This window comes from Ascaphus truei, chromosome 6, assembly GCF_040206685.1.
Source record: "Ascaphus truei isolate aAscTru1 chromosome 6, aAscTru1.hap1, whole genome shotgun sequence".
Classification (NCBI taxonomy): Eukaryota; Metazoa; Chordata; class Amphibia; order Anura; family Ascaphidae; genus Ascaphus; species Ascaphus truei.
This window is the reverse complement of record NC_134488.1, coordinates 115,197,509-115,213,079: the sequence shown is the minus strand read 5'-3', so window position 1 is coordinate 115,213,079 and position 15,571 is coordinate 115,197,509. Positions and strand designations below refer to the sequence as shown.

Here is a 15,571-nt window from a genome sequence, read left to right as displayed (position 1 = left end):
GCTCCCCCCCGGTGCTCCGCTCACCTCCCCCCCGGTGCTCCGCTCACCTCCCCGCTCAGCTCCCCCCCGGTGCTCCGCTCAGCTCCCCGCTCAGCTCCCCGCTCAGCTCCCCCCCCGGTGCTCCGCTCACCTCCCCCCCGGTGCTCCGCTCACCTCCCCGCTCAGCTCCCCCTCGGTGCTCCGCTCAGCTCCCTGCTTAGCTCCCCCTCGGTGCTCCGCTCAGCTCCCCCCCGGTGCTCCGCTCACCTCCCCCCCGGTGCTCCGACAGGCAGTGGGCAGACCGCCTGCACCTGCCACGCGGGGAGTAAGTAACATGGCGGCGGCCGGAAGGAGAGGTGACGTGTGTGTGTCTCACTGTGTGTCACTGTGTGTGTGTGTGTGTGTGTGTGTGTGTGTGTGACACTGTTTGTGTGTGTGTGTGTGTGTGACAATGTGTGTGTGTGTGACAATGTGTGTGTGTGCATGTGTTACACTGTGTGTGTGTGTGTGTGTGTGTGTGTTACACTGTGTGTGTGGTGTGTGTGTGTGTGTGTGTGTGTGTGTGTGTGTGTGTGTGTGTGTGTGTGTGTGTGTGACAATGTGTGTGTGTGTGTGTGTTAGGGGCTTACAACACTGGCCAAAATGTTAAACTAAAAGACCATTTTATTTAATAGATATCGATACATATATATTTAGGCACTGTACCGTGTATAGGTTTCACTGGATGTGCACTGAGCTCTGTCTGTGTTTCATGTTCTGTCTCTGGTTTTAAAGGTAGTGACAGTGTATGGCTGACACCCAAGCTAGAGGAAGCATCACTGTACCTGGCAAGTCTCTGACTCCCGTCTGCTCAGCCAGCATGGCCTTCAACTTCTTAATCTCCTCCTGGTACTCCCTTAGCATGGCATCCTTGGGGTCCTCATTGATGCGTGGCTTGTTCTTGATGTTCTTGGCTCGGTTGGCGTAGCGCAAGGTGCTGAGGCTCTCATCGTAGTTGTTGTCGGCAGGAGACAGACATGCCACCATTAGGGTCTTGGTATTCCCACCTAGTGAGTCCTGCAGCATACGCGTTAGCTTGGAGTCCCTGTACGGGATGTGTTTGGACTTGCCGTCCACTAGAGCGGAGATGACGTTGCCCAGGGCAGAGAGGGACAGGTTTATTTTGGTGGCTTCTTTAAGACGATCTCCGGTGGCACCGGTTTTTGACTGCCTCTCGCTGCCGGCAAGATCTACCAAGTTGAGCTTTCCGGCTCGCAAGTGATCTTCGCCGGTTTCATCTGCGTGGGAAGAGGTTACATTTGGGTAACTGTAGGTCCCAGCACGCTAGTGAAGCCGGATCATGGTGTTTTATGATGGGAAAAGTGACTGCTTGTCTCTAAAACCAGACTCAAAGTGACCACAGATTCTTTCAGCCCCATTTTACTGAAAGAAGAGCATAGCCTTGCAATATTTAAATGCAGATCAGTCATTAACTTTGGGGAACATACCCTTTACCCTTCCAATTAGTACAGCTATGACCCATCATGGATGATTATCCATTTTCCCTTGGAGCCTCCACTCATCCCAAGCCCTCACTCCCCGGCCTGAACGTACCAATGGAGCAGATTTCTATATTGATGGTGAAAATGGAGTGGGAGCGAGAGGAGTCCTTGTTCATCAAGGTGTAGCCCACAGATCGATTTCTCCATCCAATCTCCATTATCTTCTCACACTCGGCCACACTGTGCACTGTGTGCAGGGACAAAGCTCTGACATAAACTCCCTTCTCTGGGTGCTCCTTCAGCTGGAATAAAAGAACAACATACTGAGGGACTCCCATGCCTTGCATCTGAGTGCATGTCTGCGCTGATTGACAGTTTTTTTGCATTGTATGCTTAATAATAAGTATTACTTACTTTAATAGTTCTGCTGTTGTCCTTTCCCTAGCTTTTTTTTAATCTGATGCTTAGTTTAGGAGTTAAGCGTTTTTAATATTTAGGGGCCAGGCGGTTAAAATGAAGCTCTCCCCAGAGCCCTGTGAAGTCTATAAGGTGACCATGGTAACCTCAGATGCTAGAGATCATATCAGGTTTTGTAACACAAAAAACATTTTTTGTTTTTGTTTCAAAAGAAAATAACATGATCAGGGGGCACGACACTAACATTGTATGACTGTAATAGGTTTCTGGAGAGGATTGCTACTGATCTAAAGGGCATATGTGGCAAGAGCAGGGAATATGCATGGATAATGCCAGGGGTGCTGAACTCCAGTCCTCACCCCCCCCCCCCCCCCCTCCCAACAGATCAGGTTTTCAGGATATCCCAGCTTCAGCACAGGTGGCTTAATCAGAGGCTGTCTTTGGCTGAGCCTCTGATTGAGCCACCTGTTCTGAAGCTGGGACTGATTGAGCCACCTGTGTTGAAGCAGGGATATCCTGAAAACCTGACCTGTTGGGGGGGGGGCTTTAGAACTGGAGTTGAGCACCCCTGGATAATGCCATGTGCATTGTGGAGCTGTCAATTACAGCAGGAGCTTGCAAAGTCGCCCCCCATAATGCTTTGTATTCACAGCAGCAAGGCATTATGGGACGTGACTCTGGAAGAAAGAAGAAGAAACAGTCACAGTAAATTGTGCAGCTGAATTCACTCTTCCTCAAACTCTCCATGACATAGCACCAGCCGCGCCAAAGGGTCTTAGCAGTTTGCTACCATTTGCTGATGTAACAGCTTCTATTACTGGTCGTGGGTAAAATATTGTATCCCCTTGTATCTTTTGTTTCCACGTACCCTTCCTTATAGATCGTAAGCTCCTTGGGGTAGGGCCCTCCTTACCTACTGTAACAATGTACAGTGGCAAGAAAAAGTGTGTGAACCCCAATGATAATTACAGAAATTCCATAGTTTTCCCACGATTATGTTATTGAATCAAAACCAGTCTTTTCTTAAATATCCAATAGGGTTTATATTAACCATTTCGATGTCTTCTGAAACAAAATAATGTATGAATTGGCCAAACAATGAGTAATTAAGAGTCAGGTATGCGCAAAAGTAAGTGAAACCCTGGTTTTATCAGCTAAATGAAATGGATAATTAGAATCAGGTGTTTAAATAATTTTGTAGATCTGCAAGGGTAAGTTTGAGAGGCCCTAAACTATATAAATATCAGAAACGTTGTGAGTTTGTTCTTCGCCATACAGGTGTGTGGAAACACGTCATGCCACGATCAAAATAAATCTCTGAGGACCTCAGAAAAGCAGTTATTGATGCTCCTCAGACTTGAAAGGGTTACAAAACAATTTCTGAGGATTTGGGGCTCCACCAATCCACTGTCAGACAGGTAGTCTACAAATGAAGAAAGTTCAAGACCAAAGTCTCTCTACCCTGTAGCGGTCGTCCTACCAAAATCTCTCCAAGAACAAATCGGCAAATTATCAAAGAATTCCCAAAGAACCCCTGAGTAACATCCACGGATCTTCAGGCCACTCTCGCCTTGGCTAATGTAAGTGTTCATGACTCAACTATCAGAAACGCATTGAATAAGAATGGTGTTCATGGAAGGATAGCCAGGAGGAAACCCCTGCTCATCTGAAGTTCGCCAAAGAGCACATCCATGATCCACAAGACTTCTGGAACAATATTCTCTGGACAGATGAGTCAAGGGTAGAACTTTTGGGCCTAAATGAGAAATGTTATGTGTGGTGAAAACCAAACACTGCGTTTAAACAGAAGAACCTCATTCCAACCGTCAAGCTGGTGATGGGAGTGTATGGTTTGGGGTTGCCTCAGGACCTGGATGGTTTGGCATCATTGACACAACCATGAATTTGGCATTGTATCATAAGATTCTAAAAGGAGAATGTCAGGCCGTCCGTCTGTGAGCTGAAGCTGAACCGAAAGTGGGTCATGCACAAGACAATGATCCTAAACATACAATCAAATCTACAAAATAATAGCTGCAGAAGAAATTCCGCGTTTTAGAATGGCCAAGTCAAAGTCCGGAACTAAACCCCATGGAAATGTTGTGGCAGGACCTGAAGCAAGCTGTCTATGCAAGGAAGCCCTCAAATGTCACGGAGTTGAAGCAGTCCTGTAAGGAGGAATGGGCCAAAATTCCTCAAAACCGATGTGAGAGACTGGCCAGCAGTTACAGGAAACGCTTAGTTATTGCTGCTCAAGGTGGTGCAACCAGATACTGAATCTAAAGAGTCACATCCTTTTCTCGCACATGGATATTGAATGTTGAATCATTTGTGGATAAATAAATGTTGAAAAAGTATCATGTTTTTGTATCATTTGTTTGAGCAGGTTATCTTTAGCTATATTAGGACTTAGATTAAGATCTAATAACATTTTATGCTTGAAATATGTGAAACTCCAAAGGGGTTCACAAACTTTCTCGTCTGTATGTTTATACTTGTTAGTTTATCTTTTTCGTCCCCCCACCCCTATTGTACTGCGCTACGGAATATGTTGGCGCATTATAAATAAATGATAATAATAATACTTGCATGTGATCTTTGAGATATGGATTCCAACGTCCCCTATATGAATGGCAAATTGTACACCTTTTTGTTACCAGATTTAATGCCATAGATTTAGATTTCCAGCTCTTTGGAGCAGGGTACGGTTCTTAAATTAGTAAGAATAAAAAATAAGCATTTCCATTTCACAAATGTAATACTGCTTATTATAGTTGTCTAGATTTGGCTTGTCCAATGCTTGGGCCCTGTAAAATTACAATGTGGCTGTTTCAATGAAGTAGGGCTGTAGTAGGGCATCTGACTTTCTGCATGTTGTTATAGCTACTGTCATGCAAAACTGCTATTCACGCAGAATAACCCAGGGCCTGCAGTTGCCATGGAAACTTGGGTCACTAGGAATGTAAAACAAGGCTCTGGCATTTAAGATGTCTCATCCCTCTCTTGGCCTGAGGGCTGACTGGCAGGGTTAGCAGAAATCCTATCTGTGAATGACGTCTTAACCTCCTCGCTTCTGATTTTTATAGACACAGTGAACTGTAGGAATTGCCTTTCCATCAATATGGCTAACTCAGGGGTGAGCAACTCCAGCCCTCAAGGGCCACCAACAGGTCAGGTTTTCAGGAAATGCCTGCTTCAGCACAGGTGACTCAATAAGTGGTTCAGTCAAAGATTGAGCCCCCTGTGCTGAAGCAAGGGCCGTTTGAACCACCTGTGATGAAGCAGGGACCAATTGAGCCACCAGTGCTGAAGCAGGGATATTGTGAAAACCTGACCTGTTGGTGGCCCTTGAGGATTGGAGTTGGCCACACCTGTCCCAGTAAATGTGTTGCCTAAGGAGAACACTTTCATTTTTGCCAATCATAATAGATTTTCTAGGACCCTCATGGTTGTTCTCCCCAGAGCTTTCAAGAGCCCAAAAGATGTATTGTTTAGATGAGACTTTTGTTACCTCGAGTAGTACAAACCTGCAAAGAACGCGCATGCTTGTTGTAAACACTATTACAACATGCAAAGCAATCACTATATCAACAGAACACCGCCTGTGTTTATTGTACACAGGTCTGTCCATCCTCATAACCGGGTCCCTCTGTTTGTGGTCCTAGAATCCATATATATAGCGCCCACAGTGTGCTCAGCGCTTCACAAGGACAATACAGTACAGGGAATTATAATCAATAAGCGCAACAAAGCCAGACCATAGGAAAGGAAATCCCTGCCCCGTAGAGCTTACAATCTAAGTGGTATGTTGGGAGACAGCAGATGAGGGAATAAGTGCAGTAGATGGCAGTGCTTGGCAGGACAAACAATAACAATACAAACCGGCGCCTTTAAAGTCCAAAATAGGAACTATTGTGGAGTCCAAATTAGAGACAATGTCCACTATAGGAGAGTTAAATCTTCAACTGCAGGCTCCACAGCAGGGATTTACATGCGTGATGCAATTGAAAGAAAAGAAAAGAAAAACGATCATAGTGCAACAATGATAAATGCAAACATATATGACTCACAAGACAAAACAAACATAAAACAATAACAAGTAGGCTGACTGTTAATAATATTAAGGAGTAATTTAATAAACAACTAAAAAACGCTTGAAGCAGATGCTGGATCCGGTTGGTAAAACCGGAATCCTACTTACAAGATGTCCAATATATAAAAGCAGTGGTGCACGGTGATGGAACTCCGGCAGCAGCTATCCGTAGACTCGTGGTAATCGGGCAGATGCTCCGATCCCTTCCTGGGTTCTGTATCCGGATATACGTCACCCTGGGTTGGTCTCCGGTTTCTCCTGGTGCTTACTGCCACTACCCTGAAGTGCGCATGCGCACGAAACGCGTTGGGCAGTTGGAAGAGAGAGTACTAGCTTGTCAGCAGAGCAATACAGGAGTTTGTCCAGGCATTTGAGCAAGAGAAGGGAGTTTCGAACAGTTGTCCCGCCTCCCGTGACGCACTTCCGGCAGCGGAGTGGCAGTAAGCACCAGGAGAAACCGGAGACCAACCCAGGGTGACGTATATCCGGATACAGAACCCAGGAAGGGATCGGAGCATCTGCCCGATTACCACGAGTCTACGGATAGCTGCTGCCGGAGTTCCATCACCGTGCACCACTGCTTTTATATATTGGACATCTTGTAAGTAGGATTCCGGTTTTACCAACCGGATCCAGCATCTGCTTGAAGCGTTTTTTAGTTGTTTATTAAATTACTCCTTAATATTATTATCAGTCAGCCTACTTGTTATTGTTTTATCTTGTGAGTCATATATGTTTGCATTTATCATTGTTGCACTATGATCGTTTTTCTTTTCTTTTCTTTCAATTGCATCACGCATGTAAATCCCTGCTGTGGAGCCTGCAGTTGAAGATTTGACTCTCCTATAGTGGACATTGTCTCTAATTTGGACTCCACAATAGTTCCTATTTTGGACTTTAAAGGCGCCGGTTTGTATTGTTATTGTTTGTTCTGTTACTAACTGTGTTTTGGATTAGTTTTAATCAGGCAGCCTTGCCCTGTATGTAATAGGTTGGGTGCATTAATTCACACCCCTCACATTTATTGGTCATTTGTTAATTGGTATATCACCTTTTATGTCTTTCACCGCTAATCACACCACCCTTTTTTCTCTGTATTGCTTGGCAGGAGTGACTGTGGGACAGCAGCCAGGAGTCCAGGCTATTGTGATGCTTCATTTAAAAAGTGGGTTTTCAGGTTTGTCTTGAAGGTGGGGAGAGAAGGTGCTTGGCATACACCGAGTGTGAGCGAGTTCCACAGGTAAGAGGCAGTGAGAGGGGAAAGGGTTTAAGGTGAGAAAGAGAGCAGTAGAGGTGAAAGGAGACAGTTCTGGTTAGAGCGCAGGAGACGAGAAGGAGCATAATGAGAGATCAGAGCTGATATGTACGTAGGAAGGAGCAGATGAGTGGAGAGCCTTAAACGTAAGGTGGAGAACTTTGTAGGTGATCCGAAATTTGAAATGGAAGATGGAGGCTTAAAAATAGTAATAAAAACATTTACAACCAATGACTGCTTTGTGTTGTATATGTGAAAGATCCCTACATGTGACAACCACAGTACAACCAGATAGGAGAGCATAACCCAACCCAATGTCCCACTCATGATGTGCTCTTGGATTACTATGCACGTTCCTTTACCTCCAGCTTCTGTTTTGTATCCTCTCCCAGCAGATCCCGGATCTCCTCGTTGTAGATCTCCAGGTATGATGCTCGGACCAAGAACTTGGCGTTCTCTGCACACTAACAGCAAGAGACTTTGTATCAGATATGCTACACATGTGGGCATGCGGAAAACAAGATCCCAGTGATGCCTTTTCTCTGGATGCCCCCCCCCCCTCTCACCTGTATACTTTCAAAGATATGTTCGAATGCTCTAGGAATGATTCCTCTCTGTGCAGGAGGGTCTGGGACGCCCTGCATGCTGAAGGACTTCCCGCTGCCCGTCTGTCCATAGGCAAAGATTGTGCCATTGTAGCCCTCTGTGACGCCCTGTAGCAAGGAGGTGGAGATGTGGCATTTGCATGGAGAGATATGATTTCATGCAGCACTCTGCAAATACTCTATATAAAGGTTTAAAAGCACCATCCCATAAAACAGGGGTTCTCAACTCCAGTCCTCAAAACCCTCCAACAGGTCAGGTTTTCAGTATATTCCTGCTCAATCAGTGGCTCAGTCAAAGACGGAGCCACCTGTGCTGAAGCAGGGATATCCTGAAAACCTGACCTGTTGGGGGCCCTTAGAGACTGGGGTTGAGAACCCCTGCCATAAATACAAGTTAGCTCTTGAACGTGACACTGAAGCTACAGTGGCAAGTGAATAATGTATTGTGAGGGTGAGGTTTATTACATTGCAGATGATATCCCTGCAGGGATTGAGAGTTATACGATATCCATCAATTCATATTTATGTTACATAAATATAAGAGGTAGAAGGACCAGGCTCTGGAATCTGTAGCCAGGAGGATTCATTGGGGAACTTCAATCCCATCATATGAGATACATATTTACACTATTCCAACAATAACCATGGACAATGGAAACCTTTACAAATATTGTCTGTGATGATATGAGCAATCAGGGTCCTCTGGGAATAGGGTCCCCATGAAAATGTCGCAGGGACTACTTGACCCATAAGGGGTGGGCAACTGCAGTCCTCAAGGGCCACCAACAGGTCAGGTTTTCAGGCTATCCCTGCTTCAGCACAAGTGGTGAAGTCTTCGACTGAGGTACTGATTGAGCCACCTGTGTGTGAGACGGATATCCTAAAAACCCGACCTGTTGGTGGCCCTTGAGGACTGGAGTTGCCCGTCCTTGGCCTATCTGCTGGTAACCACCTCGTACGATACATTGTAGCTGTAAAAATTAAAAGAGAAATGGTACAACGTGATTATTTATGATAGTCAATGACTAATGCATTTTATATAACAGGGGTGCGCAAACAGGGGGGGGAGGGGGCGCGATGCTTACAGTGGCCCCATGCTCTTCCCCGTAACATTTAAATAAAATGTCGGGGGAGCGCGCGTAAGTCCCTTACCTTATCTCCGGCGGCCTCTGGCAACGCGGTGCCAAATGACGTCAGAAAACGCTGGAAAAAAGGTAAGTGGGGGGGGGGCGCAGACAAAAAGGTTTGCGCACCCACCCATTATAGAATATATTCCTGAGAATCTCAAGGCAACCTATGGCCTACATCAGGGGTTGCTAACTCCAGTCCTCAAGAGCTACCAACAGGTCAGGTTGTCAGGACATCCCTGCTTCAGAACAGGTGGCTCAATCAGGCACCGATTGAGCCACCTGTGCTGAAGCAGGCTCTTAAACTGATCTACTGATTGAGCCAGCTGTGCTGCAGCAGGGATATCCTGAAAACCTGACCTGTTTGTAGCTCCTGAGGACTGGAGTTGGCCACCCCTGGCCTACATCATATCACTACACCTATAAATAAGAAATTACCCTGCAATTCTATACCAGAATTCTAGACTGGCTGGCCTTCCCCGAGCTAAAGGGTTAAGAGAGACTATGCATTTGGCCTTTATTATGGTAAGCGAGTGAGCGCTAGCGTCAATGAGAAATACCTGTCTCCCTATAACAGTGTATCTAGTGCAGACGCGCGCACGCAAGGCAGAAAGCGTTGACGCAGTAGCTGTGTGGAAAGACAAAGAAATGTGTCAAGTGACAAGTGTGCCAAGTGACACTGTGAGCCAATCACAGTTAGGCCTACCCTTGTGACGTCATGGCCACGCCTCCTAGCGCTTGATATAATACAGAGCTAAGATGTGTTAAGGTGATGCTTAGAGACATTTTGAACAGGTTTCTCACAATGCTAATGCCAAGTAAAGAAATACTGAGCTTGAGCTACTGTATGTGTGTGGCCCCTGGGTGACTGATAGTTTAGTAACCACAAGCTTTAGGAAACCCAAAAAAGCAGCATAAAAAAGCCCCAGAGGCAATTAGCCCTGGGGGCGACATGGGACTGGGGAGGACTCCCCTCCTGATTCCCGGTCAAAGGGTCTGGAAGCTGATTGGTTAATGGGAAGCTGGTGAATTAGGAGGAAAGGTGTAGGTTGTTACCAGGTGGAGATAAGGCAGGTGCTTAGTGATTGGTTGATCGTGTGTTGCTAGGCTAGGGCTCAAATCATTGGCTGAGGAGTGGGAGGCAGGGAGGAGTCAGGTTTAGGCAGGAATACATTGTTAGTGGGTTATTTCTGGGCATGGTCTCAGGAATACATTGTTAGTGGGTTATTTCTGGGCATGGTCTCAGGAATACATTGTTAGTGGGTTATTTCTGAGTGTGGTCTCAGGAATACATTGTTAGTGGGTTATTTCTGAGTGTGGTCTCAGGAATACATTGTTAGTGGGTTATTTCTGAGCATGGTCTCAGGAATAAATTGTTAGTGGGTTATTTCTGAGCATGGTCTCAGGAATACATTGTTAGTGGGTTATTTCTGAGCATGGTCTCAGGAATACATTGTTAGTGGGTTATTTCTGAGCATGGGGTCAGGAATACATTGTTAGTGGGTTATTTCTGAGCATGGGGTCAGGAATACATTGTTAGTGGGTTATTTCTGAGCATGGTCTCAGGAATACATTGTTAGTGGGTTATTTCTGAGCACGGGGTCAGGAATACATTGTTAGTGGGTTATTTCTGGGTGTGGTCTCAGGAATACATTGTTAGTGGGTTATTTCTGAGCATGGTCTCAGGAATACATTGTTAGTGGGTTATTTTTGAGCATGGTCTCAGGAATACATTGTTAGTGGGTTATTTCTGAGCATGGGGTCAGGAATACATTGTTAGTGGGTTATTTCTGAGTGTGGTCTCAGGAATACATTGTTAGTGGGTTATTTCTGGGTGTGGTCTCAGGAATACATTGTTAGTGGGTTATTTCTGAGTGTGGTCTCAGGAATACATTGTTAGTGGGTTATTTCTGAGTGTGGTCTCAGGAATACATTGTTAGTGGGTTATTTCTGGGCATGGTCTCAGGAATACATGGTTAGTAGGTTATTTCTGAGCGTGGTCTCAGGAATACATTGTTAGTGGGTTATTTCTGAGCGTGGTCTCAGGAATACATTGTTAGTGGGTTATTTCTGGGCATGGTCTCAGGAATACATGGTTAGTGGGTTATTTCTGAGCGTGGTCCCAGTAATACATTGTTAGTGGGTTATTTCTGATTGTGGTCTCAGGAATACATTGTTAGTGGGTTATTTCTGGGCATGGTCTCAGGAATACATTGTTAGTGGGTTATTTCTGAGCATGTTCTCAGGAATACATTGTTAGTGGGTTATTTCTGAGCGTGGTCTCAGGAATACATTGTTAATGGGTTATTTCTGAGTGTGGTGTCAGGAATACATTGTTAGTGGGTTATTTCTGAGCATGGGGTCAGGAATACATTGTTAGTGGGTTATTTCTGAGTGTGGTCTCAGGAATACATTGTTAGTGGGTTATTTCTGAGTGTGGTCTCAGGAATACATTGTTAGTGGGTTATTTCTGGGCATGGTCTCAGGAATACATTGTTAGTGGGTTATTTCTGAGTGTGGTCTCAGGAATACATTGTTAGTGGGTTATTTCTGAGTGTGGTCTCAGGAATACATTGTTAGTGGGTTATTTCTGGGCATTGTCTCAGGAATACATTGTTAGTGGGTTATTTCTGAGCCTGGTCTCAGTAATACATTGTTAGTGGGTTATTTCTGAGCATGGGGTCTCAGGAATACATTGTTAGTGGGTTATTTCTGAGCATGGTCTCAGGAATACATTGTTAGTGGGTTATTTCTGAGCATGGGGTCAGGAATACATTGTTAGTGGGTTATTTCTGAGCATGGGGTCTCAGGAATACATTGTTAGTGGGTTATTTCTGAGCATGGTCTCAGGAATACATTGTTAGTGGGTTATTTCTGAGCGTGGTCTCAGGAATACATTGTTAGTGGGTTATTTCTGAGCATGGGGTCAGGAATACATTGTTAGTGGGTTATTTCTGGGCATGGTCTCAGGAATACATTGTTAGTAGGTTATTTCTGAGCATGGTCTCAGGAATACATTGTTAGTGGGTTATTTCTGAGCATGGGGTCAGGAATACATTGTTAGTGGGTTATTTCTGAGCATGGGGTCAGGAATACATTGTTAGTGGGTTATTTCTGAGCGTGGTGTCAGGAATACATTGTTAGTGGGTTATTTCTGATGAACGGTTAAATGGTTGGTTTAGTGGTGATGGTAATTTAGGTTCCTGGCTGGGAGGCCGAGCCATTGTTATTTATTCAATGTCTCTGGCTGGGAGCGAGAGGTTAACTTAATGATGTAATGGCTTGAGTTATGTATTGTTATGATGGATTAATAAATGGTGCTGCGGCCTTACCACCACCTAATGATCTAATGTTTGTGCCTGGTGTAAGTTTTTTCAATGAAGCCATGTTTAGTTTAAACTTTAAAGGGTTGTGCATCATACAGTTCCCATGTGGCAAGAAGTGGTCAAAGTGTTCGCCACTAGGCGGGGAACTATTACCACTACTTATTTTAGTTACAATCCGTTCCAATTTTTTAAAAATTTTTTTAAAGCAAAAGGGATTTATTTTATAAAGCCTTGCTCGTTCAGTTTTTATAGTATATATGCTGTATAAACGCTTCGATAATACAGTTCCCAAGAGCTGTGCTGCAATGTTTAATTTATATATATATTTTTTTTTTAATCAGACACTACCACTACTTTTTTTAAGCCACTTTGGCCACTAGTGGCAACAAATACATAGAGGTGTTTGAGAAGAAAAGGGCAAAAGCTGTTCCCTGGCAGAACTGCTGCAGTGCTTTGCCATGTGGTGCAGGGATGGTCAACTCCAGGCCTCAAGGGCCACCAACAGGTCAGGTTTTCAGGATATTGCAGCTTCAGCACCTGTGTTGAAGCTGGTATATCGTGAAAACCTGACCTGTTGGGGAGGCTTGGGGCCTGGAGTAGAGTTCCCACTGCTGAACTGATCTCAACAATACACTGTTACAGCCTCCCTTCAATAATTATAAGCCGGTTCTCCTTGGCTTGTCCCTAATTATCAACATTGTTATTCCACAGGGCAGCGCAGTGTCCTTGGACCTAAAGGTTATAACAGCGGGTTAGAGCAGGGGTGCGCAAACTTTTCCCCGTGCTAACCACTTCCTGCTCTCCTCTGCGGCTCCCGCGCGCCCCCATGTCATTTGATGCCGGGTTACCATGACGACACGCCACTGTAAGGTAAGTGTGTTATAGAAGCCTCGTGCGGTCCCCCGGCATTTAAATGCCTTGCGGGAGTGTGCGGGACCTCTAACTGCCACGCCCCATTGCCCCCCCCCAAAAAAAATCTGGCACGCCTCCCACTTTGAGCGCCCCTGGGTTAGAGGGCAGCAGAGCTGGGCACCTCAAAAGCAACGTGAGATATATATCAAGTCCAAACTGGTGTCATTCTGGGGCCCCAAAAAATGTGCACCATGTGTGGTCAAAGAAAAAAAATCCCATTTAAATCAATAGGACTTTTCCCTTAAAACCTGCACCACTTTTGCCTTGCTACATATGCAATGACTTTCAAGGGAGATTAATTAAAATTGGGGTAAGAAGAAGCAATGGACGATACACAGGGAGGTGAAACATTTTCCACCACCGCTGGGCTTTAACTGATGGAACCGAGTCTATTGGAAAATACTACAATATTGGACAGAGCGAATTGTTGCAGGGCACCTGGGCAATAAAAGAGGGCTCATTCTCCCATTCTGAGTGAGCCACCTGTGCTGAAGCAGGGATATCCTTAAAACCTGACCTGTTGGTGGTCCTTGAGGACTGGAGTTGGCCACTATATGCAGTCACCCCCTCCGCGTGCCACTCACCTCAACCAAAGGGTATGCGATGTCGTTGTAGATCTGCTCCGTGCAGTGGGCCACGTAATACGCGCCATCAAAGGTGAACTGCTTGGGGGTCTCCTCAGGCGCGTCCGGCTTCCGGATGAAGCACTGACCCCGGCTGCTGTCCATGGTGACTACGGCCTGGGAGTTCAGATCTTTCTCCCTCTGGTTCATGGGCCGGCATCGCACCACCACCCTCACCGACTCCGAAGCCATCAGCGAAGCCCCGATACTCGCAGGTTAGACACACACTAACCCCAGCGCTCTCATACCCTTTCTGATCTCCGGGGGAGAGAGTCGCCTGGTAGTTGCCCTATGCCACTTAGCAGGGTGTAGGGGGGGGGAGGGGGGGTGGGCGTCCTCTGACCTGCTCTGTGTGGTGGTTGCGGGTCGCTGTCCCGCTCTGTGCACAATGTCACCTGCCCGTGTCACCATACACTGCAAGTGTGCTGCAGACCTCCAGTGTACCCTCTGTGTGTGTCTCTCTCTCCCCCCCAGTGTACCCTCTGTGTGTGTGTGTCTCCCCTCCACTGTACCTTGTGTGTCTCTCCCCTCCAGTGTACCCTGTGTGTGTCTCTCCCCTCCACTGTACCTTGTGTGTCTCTCCCCTCCAGTGTACCCTGTGTGTGTGTCTCTCCCCTCCACTGTACCTTGTGTGTCTCTCCCCTCTAGTGTACCCTGTGTGTGTGTCTCCCCTCCAGTGTACCCTCTGTGTGTGTGTGTGTATGTGTGTGTCTCTCCACTCCAGATGTTTCCCTGCTCCCGCTCCCACCCCCGCACAGCGTACTCCGTTGCTAAGCAACCGAGACAGGCTGCCAACCAGTGACGTCATCGAGGCAAGGGGCTCTCCTAACCACACTACTGGGAGAGAAAAAAGTGAACCGACTGCAACAGAGAGGGATCATAGAGGCAGAAGAGGAGAGACCAGAGCGCCCCCTAACAGATACTGTGAACCAGTGACCCCTGGTGGGCTCCCAAGCCAAGTACGTGTAAACCCTGCTGAGAGCTCACATGGTGCTGCTGTGGGCTGGAGACCAAGGGGGGCAATCACCCCACTGCCCCCTCCTTGTAGGGTTGCCAGGGGGCTTCTCCAAAAATACTGGGCATAATGGTGAAATGAGACACACAAGCTGGTCAGGTCATTATGTCCAGAGAAGTAATATCGGTCGGTATACCTATACATGTCCAGAGAGGTAATACCGGTATACACATACATGTCCAGAGAGGTAATACCGGTATACACATACATGTCCAGTATTACCTTTACTTTTTTAATGGACAGTTAAATACAGGACAATCCGGTTCAATACTGGACACCTGGCAACTCTACGCTCCTTGCCCACCAGTGCTCCCCTGTTATCCCCATTTTTCCACCACCGTTATCCTTCCTTGTCATCCCCATGTGTCCCCCAACTGCCCCTCTCCCCATGTGCCTGCCCCTCTGCCCCCCCCCCCCCCGCTCCCTTCCCATGTGTCACCCCTGTGGAAGACCAGAACTTATCTTCGGGATCAAGACACCAGACAGGACAAAGCAGGTCAATAAACAGTGTTTATTCTAGCCGGAGCCAGCAAGCACAACACAAAATCACCAACAGACCTTACTAATAAGCAATACAGGGGAAATCCTAGCTATCTAGGGGCCAGGCACACTTCCAAAGCTTACCCTGGTTCCACTTCCACTCCTGTGGGGATAGACACTATCCAGACCTCAATAGTGCAATTTGCGGCAAAGCACTTTTAAATCTCCAGCTGAAAGTCCTGCTCTCCTGACACGGGA

The 15,571-nt window shown here is 46.4% G+C and overlaps 1 protein-coding gene across 4 annotated transcripts in view; it reads right to left on the bottom strand.

Annotated features, from left to right (window-relative positions):
- Window positions 1-14,695, bottom strand: part of KIF17 (kinesin family member 17) — a 32,112-nt gene extending 17,417 nt beyond the window's left edge. For 3 of the 4 annotated variants that reach the window (XM_075605911.1, XM_075605908.1, XM_075605910.1), the window contains exons 1-5: window positions 13,780-14,695; window positions 7,792-7,938; window positions 7,588-7,689; window positions 1,573-1,762; window positions 804-1,256 (exon numbers count right to left, since the gene is read on the bottom strand). In XM_075605911.1, coding sequence (XP_075462026.1) covers window positions 804-1,256; window positions 1,573-1,762; window positions 7,588-7,689; window positions 7,792-7,938; window positions 13,780-14,010 — 1,123 coding nt within the window. In that variant the 5' untranslated portion in view covers window positions 14,011-14,695. The remainder of the gene's footprint in view (window positions 1-803; window positions 1,257-1,572; window positions 1,763-7,587; window positions 7,690-7,791; window positions 7,939-13,779) is intronic. The other variant, XM_075605909.1, reaches the window with a different exon arrangement.
- Window positions 14,696-15,571: the final 876 nt, after the last annotated feature.